This window comes from Sinocyclocheilus grahami, unplaced genomic scaffold, assembly GCF_001515645.1.
Source record: "Sinocyclocheilus grahami isolate Dianchi unplaced genomic scaffold, SAMN03320097.WGS_v1.1 scaffold136.1, whole genome shotgun sequence".
Lineage (NCBI taxonomy): Eukaryota > Metazoa > Chordata > Actinopteri > Cypriniformes > Cyprinidae > Sinocyclocheilus > Sinocyclocheilus grahami.
In genome coordinates, this window is record NW_015505315.1 from 1,210,513 (window position 1) to 1,225,377 (window position 14,865).

The 14,865-nt window shown below is 37.8% G+C and overlaps 1 protein-coding gene across 1 annotated transcript in view; it reads left to right on the forward strand.

The window, feature by feature from the left end:
* LOC107591016 (protein scribble homolog) overlaps positions 1-14,865 on the forward strand; it is a 95,195-nt gene that overhangs the window by 37,125 nt on the left and 43,205 nt on the right. The window contains exons 5-16 of the mRNA XM_016280012.1: positions 669-725; positions 4,475-4,538; positions 4,808-4,882; positions 5,123-5,267; positions 6,431-6,561; positions 6,923-7,122; positions 7,237-7,403; positions 8,222-8,352; positions 8,453-8,581; positions 9,367-9,543; positions 9,749-10,162; positions 12,907-12,969. Of these exons, the coding sequence (XP_016135498.1) occupies positions 669-725; positions 4,475-4,538; positions 4,808-4,882; positions 5,123-5,267; positions 6,431-6,561; positions 6,923-7,122; positions 7,237-7,403; positions 8,222-8,352; positions 8,453-8,581; positions 9,367-9,543; positions 9,749-10,162; positions 12,907-12,969 (1,753 nt within the window). The remainder of the gene's footprint in view (positions 1-668; positions 726-4,474; positions 4,539-4,807; positions 4,883-5,122; positions 5,268-6,430; positions 6,562-6,922; positions 7,123-7,236; positions 7,404-8,221; positions 8,353-8,452; positions 8,582-9,366; positions 9,544-9,748; positions 10,163-12,906; positions 12,970-14,865) is intronic.

Here is a 14,865-nt window from a genome sequence, read left to right on the forward strand (position 1 = left end):
TTTTTTTTTTTTTTTTAATCTGAAAAAAATCCCTTCTTCAAGAAAATGTATTGGGTAAAAATTAAATATTTTTTGCACGTATACACGTAAAAAATGATTGAAAAAAATGAAGGATGGTGAATTTGTTTTAATCATCTGTTGTCCAGGAGAATTCCATAATTTTCATTTGATTAAACATTACGAGGTCAAACTTTTGATGAATCTATTCATAGATCACTTATTCACATAAGATCTGTAACATGCTTTTAGAAAATAGATAGCATTAACATTTATTTCATGCTGATAGATTTAAAAAGCAAGTGTCATATGTATCTGTTAAGTCATATGAAACTATATGCATGTAGTACAGCCTCACAATGCAACCCTTAATTTTATGCAACTAAAGTTATGTATAAAAGCAATGTGCATCACAGAGGAATATTTATGCATATTCATATTTAAATGCATTTTTTAATCGTTTTTATTGCCTTTTGTAATTATCATTCAAAGCAGGCATCCCATTCACATACAGACACACACTGTCTCTCTCCATTTCACACACACACACACATGGTTTTTGGCTACTGTTGATGTCGTGCAGATGGAGGAGCCCCTTACTCTTCCAAACTGAGCGACACACTCACCATCTGACGCTCAGTCTCGACTCTCTCTTTTTTTTCTTCTCTCAGCTTGTCAAACCTGGTGACTCTAGAGCTGAGGGAGAATCTACTGAAATCTTTACCCTCGTGAGTATTTCCCCGTCAAACTGCAGTTATTAGATCCACAGTGTAGAGCTGCACGATTAATCATTAAAAGATCGCAATCTCGATTCAGACAACCACACGATCTCATTTCTAAATGACAACGATTCTCCCGTGTCTATTAAACCTTTGACAAAGTATTACCGGATCATTCAAATCTGCGTTCGCACTGCCGCTGACACGGAGAGAGCAGTTTACCATGTTTGGTTAAGAAACGGCTTCACAAACAGTCTTTTCAACTACACAGTATTATTTCTGTTGTACAGTCATTCATATTATCCCAGAAATACTGGGATGAAAGTTTATAATTCAGATATAAACATAAAAATAGAGCAAATCCGCATATGAAAGTAACTGTCACATAACGTTTGTGTCGATTGCAAAAGTGACTTAAAAAATGTATAATTGAATCAATCATTTATTCAAGAGAATCATTCTAAAACGCTGATTCATCCAGTAGGTTTATGAGTGAGTCGTTGAATCATTGATTCAAACAACTTTTTCATAATTTTAAAGGGGTCATATGGTGTTGCTAAAAAGAACATTATTTTGTGTGTTTGGTGTAATGAAATGTGTTTATGCGGTTTAAGGTTCAAAAAACATTATTTTTCACATACTGTACATTGTTTCTCCTCTATGCCCCGCCTTTCTGAAATGCGTCGATTTTTACAAAGCTCATCGGTCTGAAAAAGCGAGGTGAGCTCTGATTGGCCAGCTATCCAAAGCGTTGTGATTGGCCCGAATTCCTCAAGCGTGTGACGAAAATGTTATGTCCCTTACCATATTGTGATGCCTGCGGCAACCACATGTGATGACCCCGGGCTGGACTCTGCTTTGTCCACGGTGAAAGCCGATCCGGTGATCGACAGCGCGAAGTTGAAGTATTTCCTCAGCAACCAGCACGGATCAGGGTTGAGATCTGGAGACTGGCTAGGCCACTCCAGGGCCTTGAAATGCTTCTTACGAAGCCACTCCTTCGTTGCCCGGGCGGTGTGTTTTGGATCATTGTCATGCTGAAAGACCCAGCCATGTTTCATCTTCAATGCCCTTGCTGATGGAAGGAGGTTTTCACTCAAAATCTCATGATACATGGCCCCATTCATTCTTTCGTTTACACGGATCAGTCGTTCTGGTCCCTTTGCAGAAAAACAGCCCCAAAGCATGATGTTTCCACCCCCATGCTTCACAGTAGGTATGGTGTTCTTTGGATGCAACTCAGCATTCTTTCTCCTCCAAACATGACAAGTTGAGTTTTTACCAAAAAGTTCTATTTTGGTTTCATCTGACCATATGACATTCTCCCAATCCTCTTCTGGATCATCCAAATGCTCTCTAGCAAACTTCAGACGGGCCTGGACATGTACTGGCTTAAGCAGGGGGACATGTCTGGCACTGCAGGATTTGAGTCCCTGGCGGCGCAGTGTGTTACTGATGGTAGCCTTTGTTACTTTGGTCCCAGCTCTCTGCAGGTCATTCACTAGGTCCCCCCGTGTGGTTGTGGGATTTTTGCTCACAGTTCTTGTGATCATTTTGACCCCACGGGGTGAGATCTTGCGTGGAGCCCCAGATCGAGGGAGATTATCAGTGGTCTTGTATGTCTTCCATTTTCTAATAATTGCTCCCACAGTTGATTTCTTCACACCAAGGTGCTTACCTATTGCAGATTCAGTCTTGCCAGCCTGGTGCAGGTCTACAATTTTGTTTCTGGTGTCCTTTGCCAGCTCTTTGGTCTTGGCCATGGTGGGGTTTGGAGTGTGACTGTTTGAGGTTTTGGACAGGTGTCTTTTATACTGATAATGAGTTCAAACAGATGCCATTAATACAGGTAACGAGTGGAGGACAGAGGAGCCTCTTAAAGAAGAAGTTACAGGTCTGTGAGAGCCAGAAATCTTGCTTGTTTGTAGGTGACCAAATACTTATTTTACCGAGGAATTTACCAATTAATTCTTTAAAAATCCTACAATGTGATTTTCTGGATTTTTTTCCTCATTTTGTCTCTCATAGTTGAGGTATACCTATGATGAAAATTACAGGCCTCTCTCATCTTTTTAAGTGGGAGAACTTGCACAATTGGTGGCTGACTAAATACTTTTTTGCCCCACTGTATATATTGTTTTTTATTTATGCAAAATTTATAGTAACAAATTGATATAAAAAAAATTGCCTAAATTCACTAAAAAAGTACTTCAAATTCAACATAGAATAAGTAATAATATATGTTGTTACTTCAAGCAACTGGTCGTGCTTGACTCAAAATTATAAGTTTAGTTAAGTTGAATATTTAAGTAATCTCAGCAAATTTTAGGTTGTTATAACTAATTGCAGCAAACAAAAATGTCAGTGTACATGCAAAAATCTGTTTTATTTTTATTTATGCAAAGTGTCAATATTTTTTGCGAACGTTTTTGGTGTGCTAAAATATGAAATGCAAAACATGGCGTTTGTATCCAACTAATGGCATTATGAACTGAAATTTTGCATTCGAGGATGAACAGGTATTATCATGGGAATCCAGAGCTCCTTCAGAAAGCTGCCGTGAAACAGCAAAACTTCAGCAAAGATCAGAGTCCATCAGAGCTGGAGAAAGAGGAGAGATCTGAGCAGCGCTTTTCCACTTCTGATAGACTTAATGAGAAACAGCAGCTCACACACAAACCTGAACACATCTGACCAGCTGCTAATCACAATTCATTACTACGTCCCAACCATGCAGCACCATACAGCAGCTTCAGATTTCTACATTAATGATTTAGTCAAATTATGGGCATTTTCCCTCAGTGAGGACTGCTGAGGATGAGCATGTTATGACTGATAACTGATAAATGGCTGATTTTATAAATCTACTTTGTAAAAAGAAAAAAACAAAAATACCTAAGCATTATACCGTTATAGTGAACAGTATAAAAGACAAATTCATATTCCTTTTTAAGTCTAGAAGAGAAAAAGTATACTGTACTGTATTTGCACAAAATATCAATTCCTTAATGCTACAAAATATGATGGTAAAAGTAATGGAACTCTTTAATAAACAATACCAATGAAATTCCAATGAATACTAAAAGAAATGAAGAATAAATAAATAAAAACAAATTCATTTACTTTACTTTACTGCCCATTCTGTTTGTCACACATATAAATACATCCACATAAACACAACATATAATAATAATAATAATAATAATAATAAAAGGTTTCTTGAACAGCAAATCAGCATATTAGAATGATTTCTGAAGGATCATGTGACACTGAAGACTGGAGTAATGATGCTGAAAATTCAGCTTTGATCACAGAAATAAATTACATTTTAAAATATATTCAAATAGAAAGCAGTTAGTTTAAATAGTAAAAATATTTCACAGTATTACTGTTTTTGCTGTATTTTGGATCAAATAAATGCAGGCTTCATGAGCAGAAGAGAATTCTTTAAAAAACATAAAAAATCTTACTGTTCCAAATCTTTTGACTGGTAGTGTATATTAAAATGTTTAATAATTCATTCAAATTAATTAAACACTTTTAAATAGACTGCAGCAATAATATTTTGCCACACATTATTTTGTTTAGTTCAGAATCGTGGGGGAATCGTGATCTCTATTTGAGACAAAAAAAAATTGTGATTCCCAAATTATCCAGAATCGTGCAGCTCTACCACAGTGTTCATGCTCTGAATTTACACCCAAAAACAATTGATAAAAATAACGTTAAATGTGAAACCTGTCTCGATCATCCTCTAGCTCTCTTTCCTTCCTGGTTAAACTGGAACAGCTGGATCTGGGCAGCAATGTACTGGAAGTTTTGGTAAGAAGCGGATAGTTTTGTTTGGTCTTGAGAATAATTTAGATGTTTTAGTTATGAAACCATGCACACACATGCATGCCATGTTTTCAGGTTTATTTAGAGCTTGTTATTTTTGTTTGCCCCAGTGGATCTCTGATTATCATTTCCTTTGCTGAACCTGAGTGCCTGCCAATTACTTTATCATTAAATTATTTTTTGTAAATTATTGTTTGCCTCGTTTCATTGCCTCATATCCTTTAATCTGCTTTCTTTTTATTTCTTCCGTTCAGCCTGACACACTTGGGGCACTGCCCAATCTTCGTGAGCTTTGGTTGGACAGAAACCAGCTCTCCTCACTACCTCCGGTGAGTACAGACAGCTTCTGATTGGCTCATTATCATACTGGTCATCTGTCTTGATGGTTTCAAATATCTAGTTCAGATAAAGGTTCAAATTCATGCAGATGTTGTCCTTTTCAGACATTGTTTACCCTCAGCACAGCTGAATGCATGTGCCATGTGCTTGTTCTGGTGATAACTGAATTGGAAACTAGAGTGCCTTAATTCACTTTCGTCTGACTGAAAGATAACCTCTGTGTTTAACAGGAGCTGGGGAACCTGCGGCAGCTGGTTTGCTTGGACGTGTCAGAGAACCGTCTATCAGAGCTTCCCACAGAGATCAGTGGCCTTATCGCCCTCACAGACCTGCTGCTCTCTGAGAACCTCCTGGAAGTCTTGCCGGACAGCATTGGTGAAACTCTATATCCCTCTTACAAACATCAATATATATGAGATTGTTCCTGCTTTTTGTACAGAGACATGGCTGTTAAAATAAACATGTCCTGCCTTCACCATAAACTCTGAATCATCTTACTGAAAACTAAGTGCTGCCCAGTCTAAAATCAGTCAGCACCTGTAAGGTGACAAACAAAATGGTCACACTTTCATTCAAGTCTGATACCTTATTTGCTCACAGGGTGTAGGCATTTAGTTACACATGTGACTTGAGTCTTATGATTAGCCAGAGGGAGATTTTGAATCATCTGGTGTCAAAGTTCCAATCAGGTTACAATAAAAATGTTAAAGGAGACATATTATGCCCTTTTTTACAATATGTAATATAAGTCTCTGGTATCCCCAGAATGTGTCTGTGAAGTTTCTGCTCAAAATACCCCACAGATAATGTATTATATCATTTTGAAAAGGCCTATTTTGAGTGGAAGCAGAAACACGCTGTTTTTCATACCTGTCTCTTTAAATGCAAATGAGCTGCTGCTCCCTGCCCCCTTTTCCAGAATAGAGCTGAGCCTTTACAGCTAGGACCTGCTAAAAACATCTGTTTTGGTTCTGATTATCATGTTTATCGTGCTGAAATCATGCGTTTTAAACCATATTAGTTTAAACTTCTAACATACGGTTTTCTGAGTACACACATCCGGCACACAGCGGCTGTCACAGCATGTGAGTACTAAACTACACCATGGCATTAGAACTGGTACACCGTTGTGGCTTGCGAAATCAAATGACGGCGCCGTGGGTGTAAACTTATAGATTAAGGGGTGGTAATATTATGAGATCCCTTTACCACGTCACCAAGGGAGCGAAATCAGACGCGCTCGTTTTTTCAGACACTTGCAGAAAAAGGCTTCCCAAAACAAAGTTACTGGGTTAATCTTTTTCACCTTTCCTTGGTTGGTAGATGCACCAGGGACCTGATTATAGCACTTAAAACCTGGAAAAGTCAGATTTTCATGATATGTCACCTTTAAAATATTTAGTTTCTTTCAGGACAATAAGATACACCTTTAATAATGTAAAACTTTTTTAACTGTTATGATCATAGTCGATGTTTAAAGATGAGTTGAGAAATGTTTTAAATTGATTGCAGGGGTAGGCAAGTTCGGTCCTAGAGAGCCGCAGTCCTGCAGAGTTCAGCTCCAACCCTCATTCTGAAAGTGAACCAGAACCGCTTAGTGCATCTCACAGACTCTATTGGCGAGTGTGAGAACCTGACAGAGCTTATGTTGACTGAGAACCTTCTCCAGGTACACAACCTGCACCACCTGATATCTGTTATGTCTGCCTCTATTTGCTTACTACACTTTCTTTAATTCTATGACACTGGTTTTGGAGCATCAGGTTATATTATATGTAATGCTTCCATATTATTTTGCTGTATATGCCACAGTTTTTTTTTTTTATCGTACAATAGTGGGAATGATATGTAAACAAATCAGCTATAGATTGGAATTCATTTACATTGCCTTTGTTTGTTTAAAGGATGCTTTCATCTGAAATAACTTATAAATGAGTAATCAAAACTAATCGTAACAATATTAGCAGGACTGCATTACCAAATTTCAGACGTGTCAGAGCAGAGCCCATTATGAAAACTTTCTCTTTCAGTCCCTCCCTCGCTCACTTGGGAAGCTGAAGAAGTTGACTAACTTGAATGTGGACCGAAACTGCTTGAGCAGCGTGCCAGCAGAACTGGGAGGATGTGTCAGCCTGAACGTGCTCTCCCTCAGAGATAACCGTTTGGGAAAACTACCCGCTGAGCTGGCCAATGCAACAGAATTACATGTGCTGGACGTGGCAGGCAACAGGTGAAAATGCATTCTCTATATCACAGGTTTTGGATGTCAGAGTGACCATAAGAATTGCTACCAGCTGTTTGTTTCATGCACTGAAGTTTCTCCATCTCTTGCTCTCTGTCCCAGGTTGCAGAATTTACCGTTCGCATTGGCCAATCTGAACCTGAAGGCCATGTGGCTGGCAGAGAACCAGTCTCAGCCCATGCTTAAGTTCCAGACAGAGGACGACGAACAGACTGGGGAAAAAGTTCTCACCTGCTACCTGCTGCCTCAGCAACCCTCATCGAGCCTTGGTAAGACACTCCGCCGTCCTTGTGAATGGAGCTGTCAAGTTACACCCAAAGAGGCTTTGCATCTTTGCATATATTTGACCAGACTTTTGACTAAATGGTTAAATGTCTACCCCACTTTGCAGATTATTCTAACTATTTATGACTTATGCTGCTAATTTAGTCAGGAACAGACCATTTGACTGAAAAATTCAATAAAATCATGCTGTGGTAGTCCTTTTTGTTTGAAAAAGTTCATTTAAAGTAGGGCTGCACGATAAATCGAAATGAAATCAAAATCGCGATTAGACCGAAGCTGCTATTGTCATGTGTATCTTGTCAGTGAAGCATGGTTCTGTTATCAGCAGTAAATCTCCATCCGAAGGTCAGAGGGCGCTCTCACGCAGAAACTCCAAATACACCTCACAGAAGAAACCCGGCGGTTGCTGAATAAACAGAAGATTGAAATGCTTTCGTTGATTCAACGTGACTAATAAACACACGACTATGGCAATATATGGTTTATCGGAGTTCTTATTATTATAATTTTCATTATATTAAAGTATATCTATAATGCAATGCTAATCTGGCTCTGTGTAGTAAATGTTGTTCCATCTGAAAGCAGGTGATGGAGATTTACTACTAATCACAGAACCGGCTTTACTGACAAGATGTGCATGACAATTGCATTCGATTAATCGTGCAGCCCTAATTTAAAGTCACTACGAAGAGGACTGTGGCTGGTTTGTGCCCATGCTGACCTGCTGTCCGAGGCTAAGACTACACCCATAGTGAATCCAGGACACTCATCAAATTGCAAAATTTTGTAATATGCTTTGCAGAGAATCTACTGGACAGGAGCGTTGATGAAACCTGGCCCACAGACACTAATTTGAACAGAGTATCGGTCATTCAGTTCCAGGATGACTCCAAACACGAAGAGGAAGATGAGGAGACTGCTGCAGAGAAGAGGGTGAGCGTGGAAATGTGTACAGGATGTTTATGATTTCTGGACAACTGTTTACATGAAATTGTGTACATGTGCTAACACCCTTGCTGTATATGTGAACCAGCAGGGTCTTCAGAGGAGAGCCACACCACATCCCAGTGAGTTGAAGGTAATGAAGAATGTCATTGAAGCCAGAAGAAATGATGCTTATACAGCCAAGCCAGATGAGGATCTGGAGTCCCCGGACTCTGAGGTAAATTCAGACAAAGGCACAATTGTTTTGTTCTATTTTTTGTTTTTCTTGTGGGGTTTTTTTTTTGGGGGGGGGTCGTCCAAAAGTGCTTCTATTAGTTTCCATCAATTTGAATGGAAATAAATGCACAGAATCAGTTTATTTGTAGAACTATGGTGCACTGATAGTATACCATATTTTGCTAAATATGTAATCTTTTTATCATCTAAAATGTGCCATGACTTCTTTATTATGAATGACAATGCCGTTTGTTTTTTTATACTTATTTTTCATTATTGTTCTCTATACTGTTACATTTAAAGAATTTCTTTGTGGAGTGTGGGGAACTAAAATGTGTTTATAATGTTTATAAATAATGCAAATTATATTCATGTGCAACTTATTAAATACAGTAATTTTATGCAATTAGTTTACAAGGAAAACTATCAAGATTCCAGGCATGAATAAATATATTGCTGTTCACATAAATTGAGTAAGATGGGCTTTGTTATAAAAACCATGTTATATTTGAAAAGATATTCATATAAGACAATGGTCTTGGACTGCTATGATTATGTTGGCTTGAGAAATATATTTTCTCAAGAAATATATATATATATATAATTGTATTCATTTTATTATTTATTTATTATTTAAAATATTTTACCATTTAAATATTATGTCAGTACATAATTTTTTTTATTTTACATACAAACTGTTTTTTTAATATTATTATTATTTAAATATTAGATACGAACTGCTCAGTTTTTTTTTTTTCATTGATTATGTATAATGGTTTTTCACAGCAGAAACGGTTGAGTGGGCTGTCCAATCAAAGTCATGGTTCTCAGGCATCCAGTAGCACCGCCTCTGCCACTTCTCAGGATGAGAAGCGGGGTGTAAACAGTACAGGGGTGGAGATTAATGATGGTCAGGGTCAAGAAGAGGAGGAGCTGGATGAGATGGAGGTGGAGTATACTGAGGTATGTATGAAGTATGTTCAGCACATCCTGAATGTAACTGTGACCTCTATTGTACAAGTGCAAGCTACTGTAAAGATAATGTTTTGGTTTGTGTGAGTATGTTGCAATTTGTTTCACAAAGTCCTTCTGTTTTTTCCTTGATTCTGAATCATAATGATTCTGTCACTGCATTGGTAATCCAGGAAACTTTTTCTTGCCTTCGCAGCCTACTGTGCACTTTGCTGAAGAGCCCATCATCCGTGGCGATGATGAGGAGGAAGAAGATGAAAATGAAGAAGATGAAGACGCTGAAAGGAGTGATGAGGACTCTCGAACGCCGCCTTTTCCTGCAGAGAAACAGCGGCTCATACGTAAAGACACACCACACTACAAAAAGCACTTCAAAATCACCAAGCTGCCCAAACCAGAGACTGTCGCCGCCCTGCTGCAAGGCTTCAGTCATGACGGCCTCTCACCTACTGCTCACACCCCTGAGGATGAGAGGGATGGTGAGGAGGAGGAAGACGAGCAGGACGAGGGAGGAGTAATAGTCAATACCCCTTTTCAACAAAGACTAGAAGCAGCTGAGCTAGAAGACAGCAGGCTGAGTCAGATGAACTCATCCCTGCAGCCAGTGAAGGTAAGAAGGGCTCACTTCTAGAAGCAATGGTGTGGGAAATCCGGGTTACTTAATTGAAAGTTGGTGAAATTAGTTTATATTGTCTGAGGGTTTAAGTGGAGTTATTTAATAATAATGTTCACACATCTTAGTGCAGAGTGCGGAATTTATTCAGTCTAAGATATACAAAATACAGTGCTAAAAGTTTGAGACCCCTAGTGTAAATCTGTCCGTTTTACATTTTTTAAATTTAATACAAATTTTTAAAGGGGTCATATGATGCGATTTCAAGTTTTCCTTTCTCTTTGGAGTGTTACAAGCTGATTGTGCATAGATAAGATCCCTGAAGTTGCAAAGACTAAAGTCTCAAAACCAAAGAGGTATTCTTTATCAAATTTAAGACTCTGCCACGCCCCCCTAAAACGGCTCGTTCTAACACGCCCCCACATATCTACCTCACTATGTGGAAATATTTGCGTAATGCCACCCAAATGTTCACGCAAAGAAAGAAGACGTGGTTTCAGTAACCGCAGTTAGTGTTGAAGCAGCCATGTCAGCAAGATGGTGTGTGTTTCTAGGCGAAAGAGGGGGTCACATCACAGTGGAGTCAGCTGTCTTAACCGTGGCTTGTGTACTGCAAACACATACCAGCTTCATGTCTTTCACGCGACTCTGTTCCCCTTTCGGGCTCTGTCTTTACATTTATATTGAAAGATGAAGCTCGTGATTATGGTAAGAGGCGTTACATTTCCGACGAGTGCTTGCGGTGTTCGGCCAATCACAATGCACTGGGTCAGCTGGCCAATCAGAGCAGACTGCGCTTGTCGGAAGGAGGGACTTTGTAGAAAACTAAGCGTTTGAGAGAGGCGGGGCATAGAGGACCTACAATAATGTACCGTATTTGAAAAATAATGTGTTTTTTGAACATTAAAGCATGTCAACATATTCTGTTACACCAAATACACAAAATAATGATCTTTAAAAAAGCATCATATGACCCCTTTAAATGCAAAATTGTATTATCAGCAGAAAATTTGAGTTATAATACTGTTCAAAAGTTTGAGATTAGTAGACGTCTCTTAGGCTCACAGAGGCTGCATTTATTTGAGCAAAAACACAGTAAAAACAGGATTTTTGTGAAATGTTATTGCAATTTCAAATAACAATTTTAAATTGTAAATTAAATTTTTTTAAAAAACATAATTTATTCCCGTGATGGCAAATCTGAATTTTCAGCAGCCGTTACTCCAATCTTCAGTGTCACATGATCTTTCAGAAATCATTCTACCAGTCTCTCCTGTCTCTTTTGATCAAAAGACACATTAATTCTTACTGACCTCTGACCTTTTGAACCGTACTGTACAGAAAATTTCAGAATGTCTTTTGGTTCATCTCACTTTTGTTTTAGTTTGTTGTCTCACACTTTTAGACCCCTCTGTGACAATATTTGTTCATTCAGCTTCATTCATTGTATCAGAGCCATCGTGTCATTGGAATGAATATTGGCAGCATGCAAAGTATATCCATGGATAAGACCTCTGCCTTTGGTCTGATTAAAAGGACAGAACCTCAAATGAAAAAGCTTCTCCTTGTTTTGCCCCACCCTTTGGCTATGTTTAGCTCCTCCTCCACAGCTTAACTCCACCCCATTGAGCACTGCTCTTGCTTCTCATCATCATTTGCTGTCTCTGTTGCCTGGGGAAATCCGTGCACACTGCCCTCTTTGCCCACCTTTTCCACAACTGTCTGTGTGCTGATCATTTTAAATTATACCTGAACTTCACATCAATGAAAAATTCCACTGTTTTTGTTTTTTTTCTTTCTATAATTTTTATTGTGTAGAAATATGAGGACTCTCATTGGTCTTTAAAATGCATACTTTAACCAGAAAGATTGCGTAAAACCCTTTAGGGGTTTTACAGGTAGCAAATATGTAAAAACTGTAACAACCACTGAGAGTGAGAATTTATTTCCTACAAACATGCAACATAATGCTTTGCAATTATTCATTTAATTCTTAAATATGATTTAATTCAGCTATACATATTTAAAATTAATCTTTGAAGCCAAGATTTATATATATCTGGTTTAAAATATTTTGAACGTGGTCAGGAATGCTTGTGCAGGACTTGTGTGTGCATGTTTTCAGTTTGAAAAAAAAAAAAGTAAATTGCTGTTCCTTTGTGAATATTGACATTTGTGTGGATGTTGGTAATTGCTTTATATCTGTGTTTTATAGCGTTGACACCCTAGTGATTTGTCTGGGGTTAATATTGACAACCTGTAACTTGGGTTGCTTAATCCAGACAGTTGGTTTTTGATTTTCCTGTCAAGTCTTTTTAAATTGCTAAAATTTCGAAACATTTTAGACTTCCTTTGTAAAGTGTGACGTGACTGTAAAATAACTTTTTTTCAGAATTGCAATATTATGTTTTTGTACAGATTCTGTATGAATAGCAAGCTTTTCCAGATAATAGCCGTTTTATTTCATGAACTGAATCTGCTTGCTGAATGCAGTCTGAGATCTGAGCTGTGCTATGTTGTTTTAAAGCTCTTTAAGTGTGTAGGTCAGTGTTGTTTGCTGTATATGTGGTGGTTTTGGAAGCGCCCTCTCTTACTGTGGGTGTGTGTTTGGAGGTGTGCCTGTCATTCAGTCACCTGTGTGAATGTTTGTTCCATTTATTTTAATTTCCAGTCATACAGCTTCTGTTTTTTTTTTGGCCTGACTAATCTGCATGCCCTCTTGCTGGTTCCTGTCCTAACAGGGGGTGTCATTTGATCAAGTCAATAATCTGCTGATTGAGCCTGCTCGAATTGAGGAGGAAGAGGTCTGTACCTACTCTCTTTCCGCCCAAACTCCCGCTCTCTTCCTCGCTCTCTCCCTCTTTTGATCATTCATTCATTTACTCACTCATTGTTCACCTGCAGTTCAGGGAATCATGACCCACCACAAAATTCTTTCATTAATCCACACCGGATGCTTAGGGAAATTGCTGACTAACATTTACTTATAAGTCACAGCTGTAATAGATCTTAGTGTTTGGAGAAGAATATGGTCATGGTGCAGCTGTTAGAATAAGAATATTCTGGGTTGAGTACTTAAAAAAATAAAAAAATAAATAAAGTTACGCTTTTGCAGTAATGAAGTTACAATGTAAGTCTATGGACAAAGGCATTTTCAGTGGTTATCGAAAGCATGTCATAAACTATATTTTTCATCTTAATAATTGCCCTTAAGTTTTAAAGAAACATTGTGCTTCCATTACCATGTTATTCTCCAAACTAGGTTCTATTACTGTCTGCCACCTGTTTTTCTATCGTTTTCTTGTTTTTCTTTTCTTCCCTCTTTTCCACCGCCTACCCCTCTGTCAGGTTCTGCCACCTAGGAGCAAGGAGCACATATGCTAGCACATGAGCTAGTGGAAACTTTTATTATTTTTGGCTGCATCATATTACAAGTGTCTGTTTTGTCTGATTGAAATGAACAATACCCACTAAAGTAGTTGTTTATAGTTCCGTAATTAAATAATTTACATTTGTTACTTGCCATGTAAAATATATGCCATTCGTATGACTGATGTTCCGTGTTCCCCTAAAATCAGTCATTGTATAATTGCTCGTAAACCAGATTTACTTTTTCTCCAAAACCCACCAAATTATTGTTTGTTTCTTTTTCAAAGTGCAGTATAAAAATATGTAAATACTGCTACCATATTGTCAGTCATGCAACTAATTTCAACATAGTGTTGATACCCTCTCTGATATATCACAATAATGTGATAGGTCAGTCATTTTCAACCATTTGAATACACTAATCCATGTCATACATTTTTAGAAATGTTTGTATTTTAATGAATGGATAGTACTATTTTTTTAGTAATTCCTGACCCAGTGCCAATGTGAGATAAGTGACCATCAGCCATAGCATTAGACCAAATAAGATAATTGCTTTCCACTTTTAATTAATATGCCTGAAGCTGAGCATTTATTTATATTAGTCACACAAAGGGCTGTACGTCTCTAAAGATTTCATTGTCCAAGAACATTGTTCTCTCTTCTTCACTTGAGTTTTGTTTTTTTCCCATCTACCCACTCACTATGCCCACTTTGCATGGCTGCTGCTGTAGAATCAACCACATCTAGTCCATCCCACAAAAACGTTCACCACCCTCCCATTCATTTTGTGAATATTGGGTATGTCACGGTGTGACTTTGGTGACGAGTGCCATCACTTAATCAGTCAATACAAATGTAAAATGGTTTAAGATTAAATTTTCTTCAGTTGAACTGTTGATATAATTTTTTTTTTAAATGTTTCTGTTTTCTCATGATTTCATTATTTTAAAAAAAGAACAAATAACTATGAATTGAATTGGCTTCAGCCTCCTTTTTTTAGGCCATGAATGTGTTACAGTACAATGTTCAGTAGCATTGAACTAGATGTGGAGTCTTTTGCCATTAATCTGCAAAACTTGAATCAATGCAAGTTTTGAGGCAGGTGATGTTCAAACTTGAGCATGTGTTCTTTATACAGTCTGCATTAATCAAACAGATCCTTGGTGTCCTGTCCCAGCAATGCTGACCTCCTCTCCTTGATTTTTCAGACTTTTGACTATTTGATAAAATGTATAATGTTATATATGAAAAGTATTAAATATACTGTTAAAGTAGTTGAATTTGACTTGATTAAATGTCTTTCGCTGATTCTTGGAGCAACTTTGTTC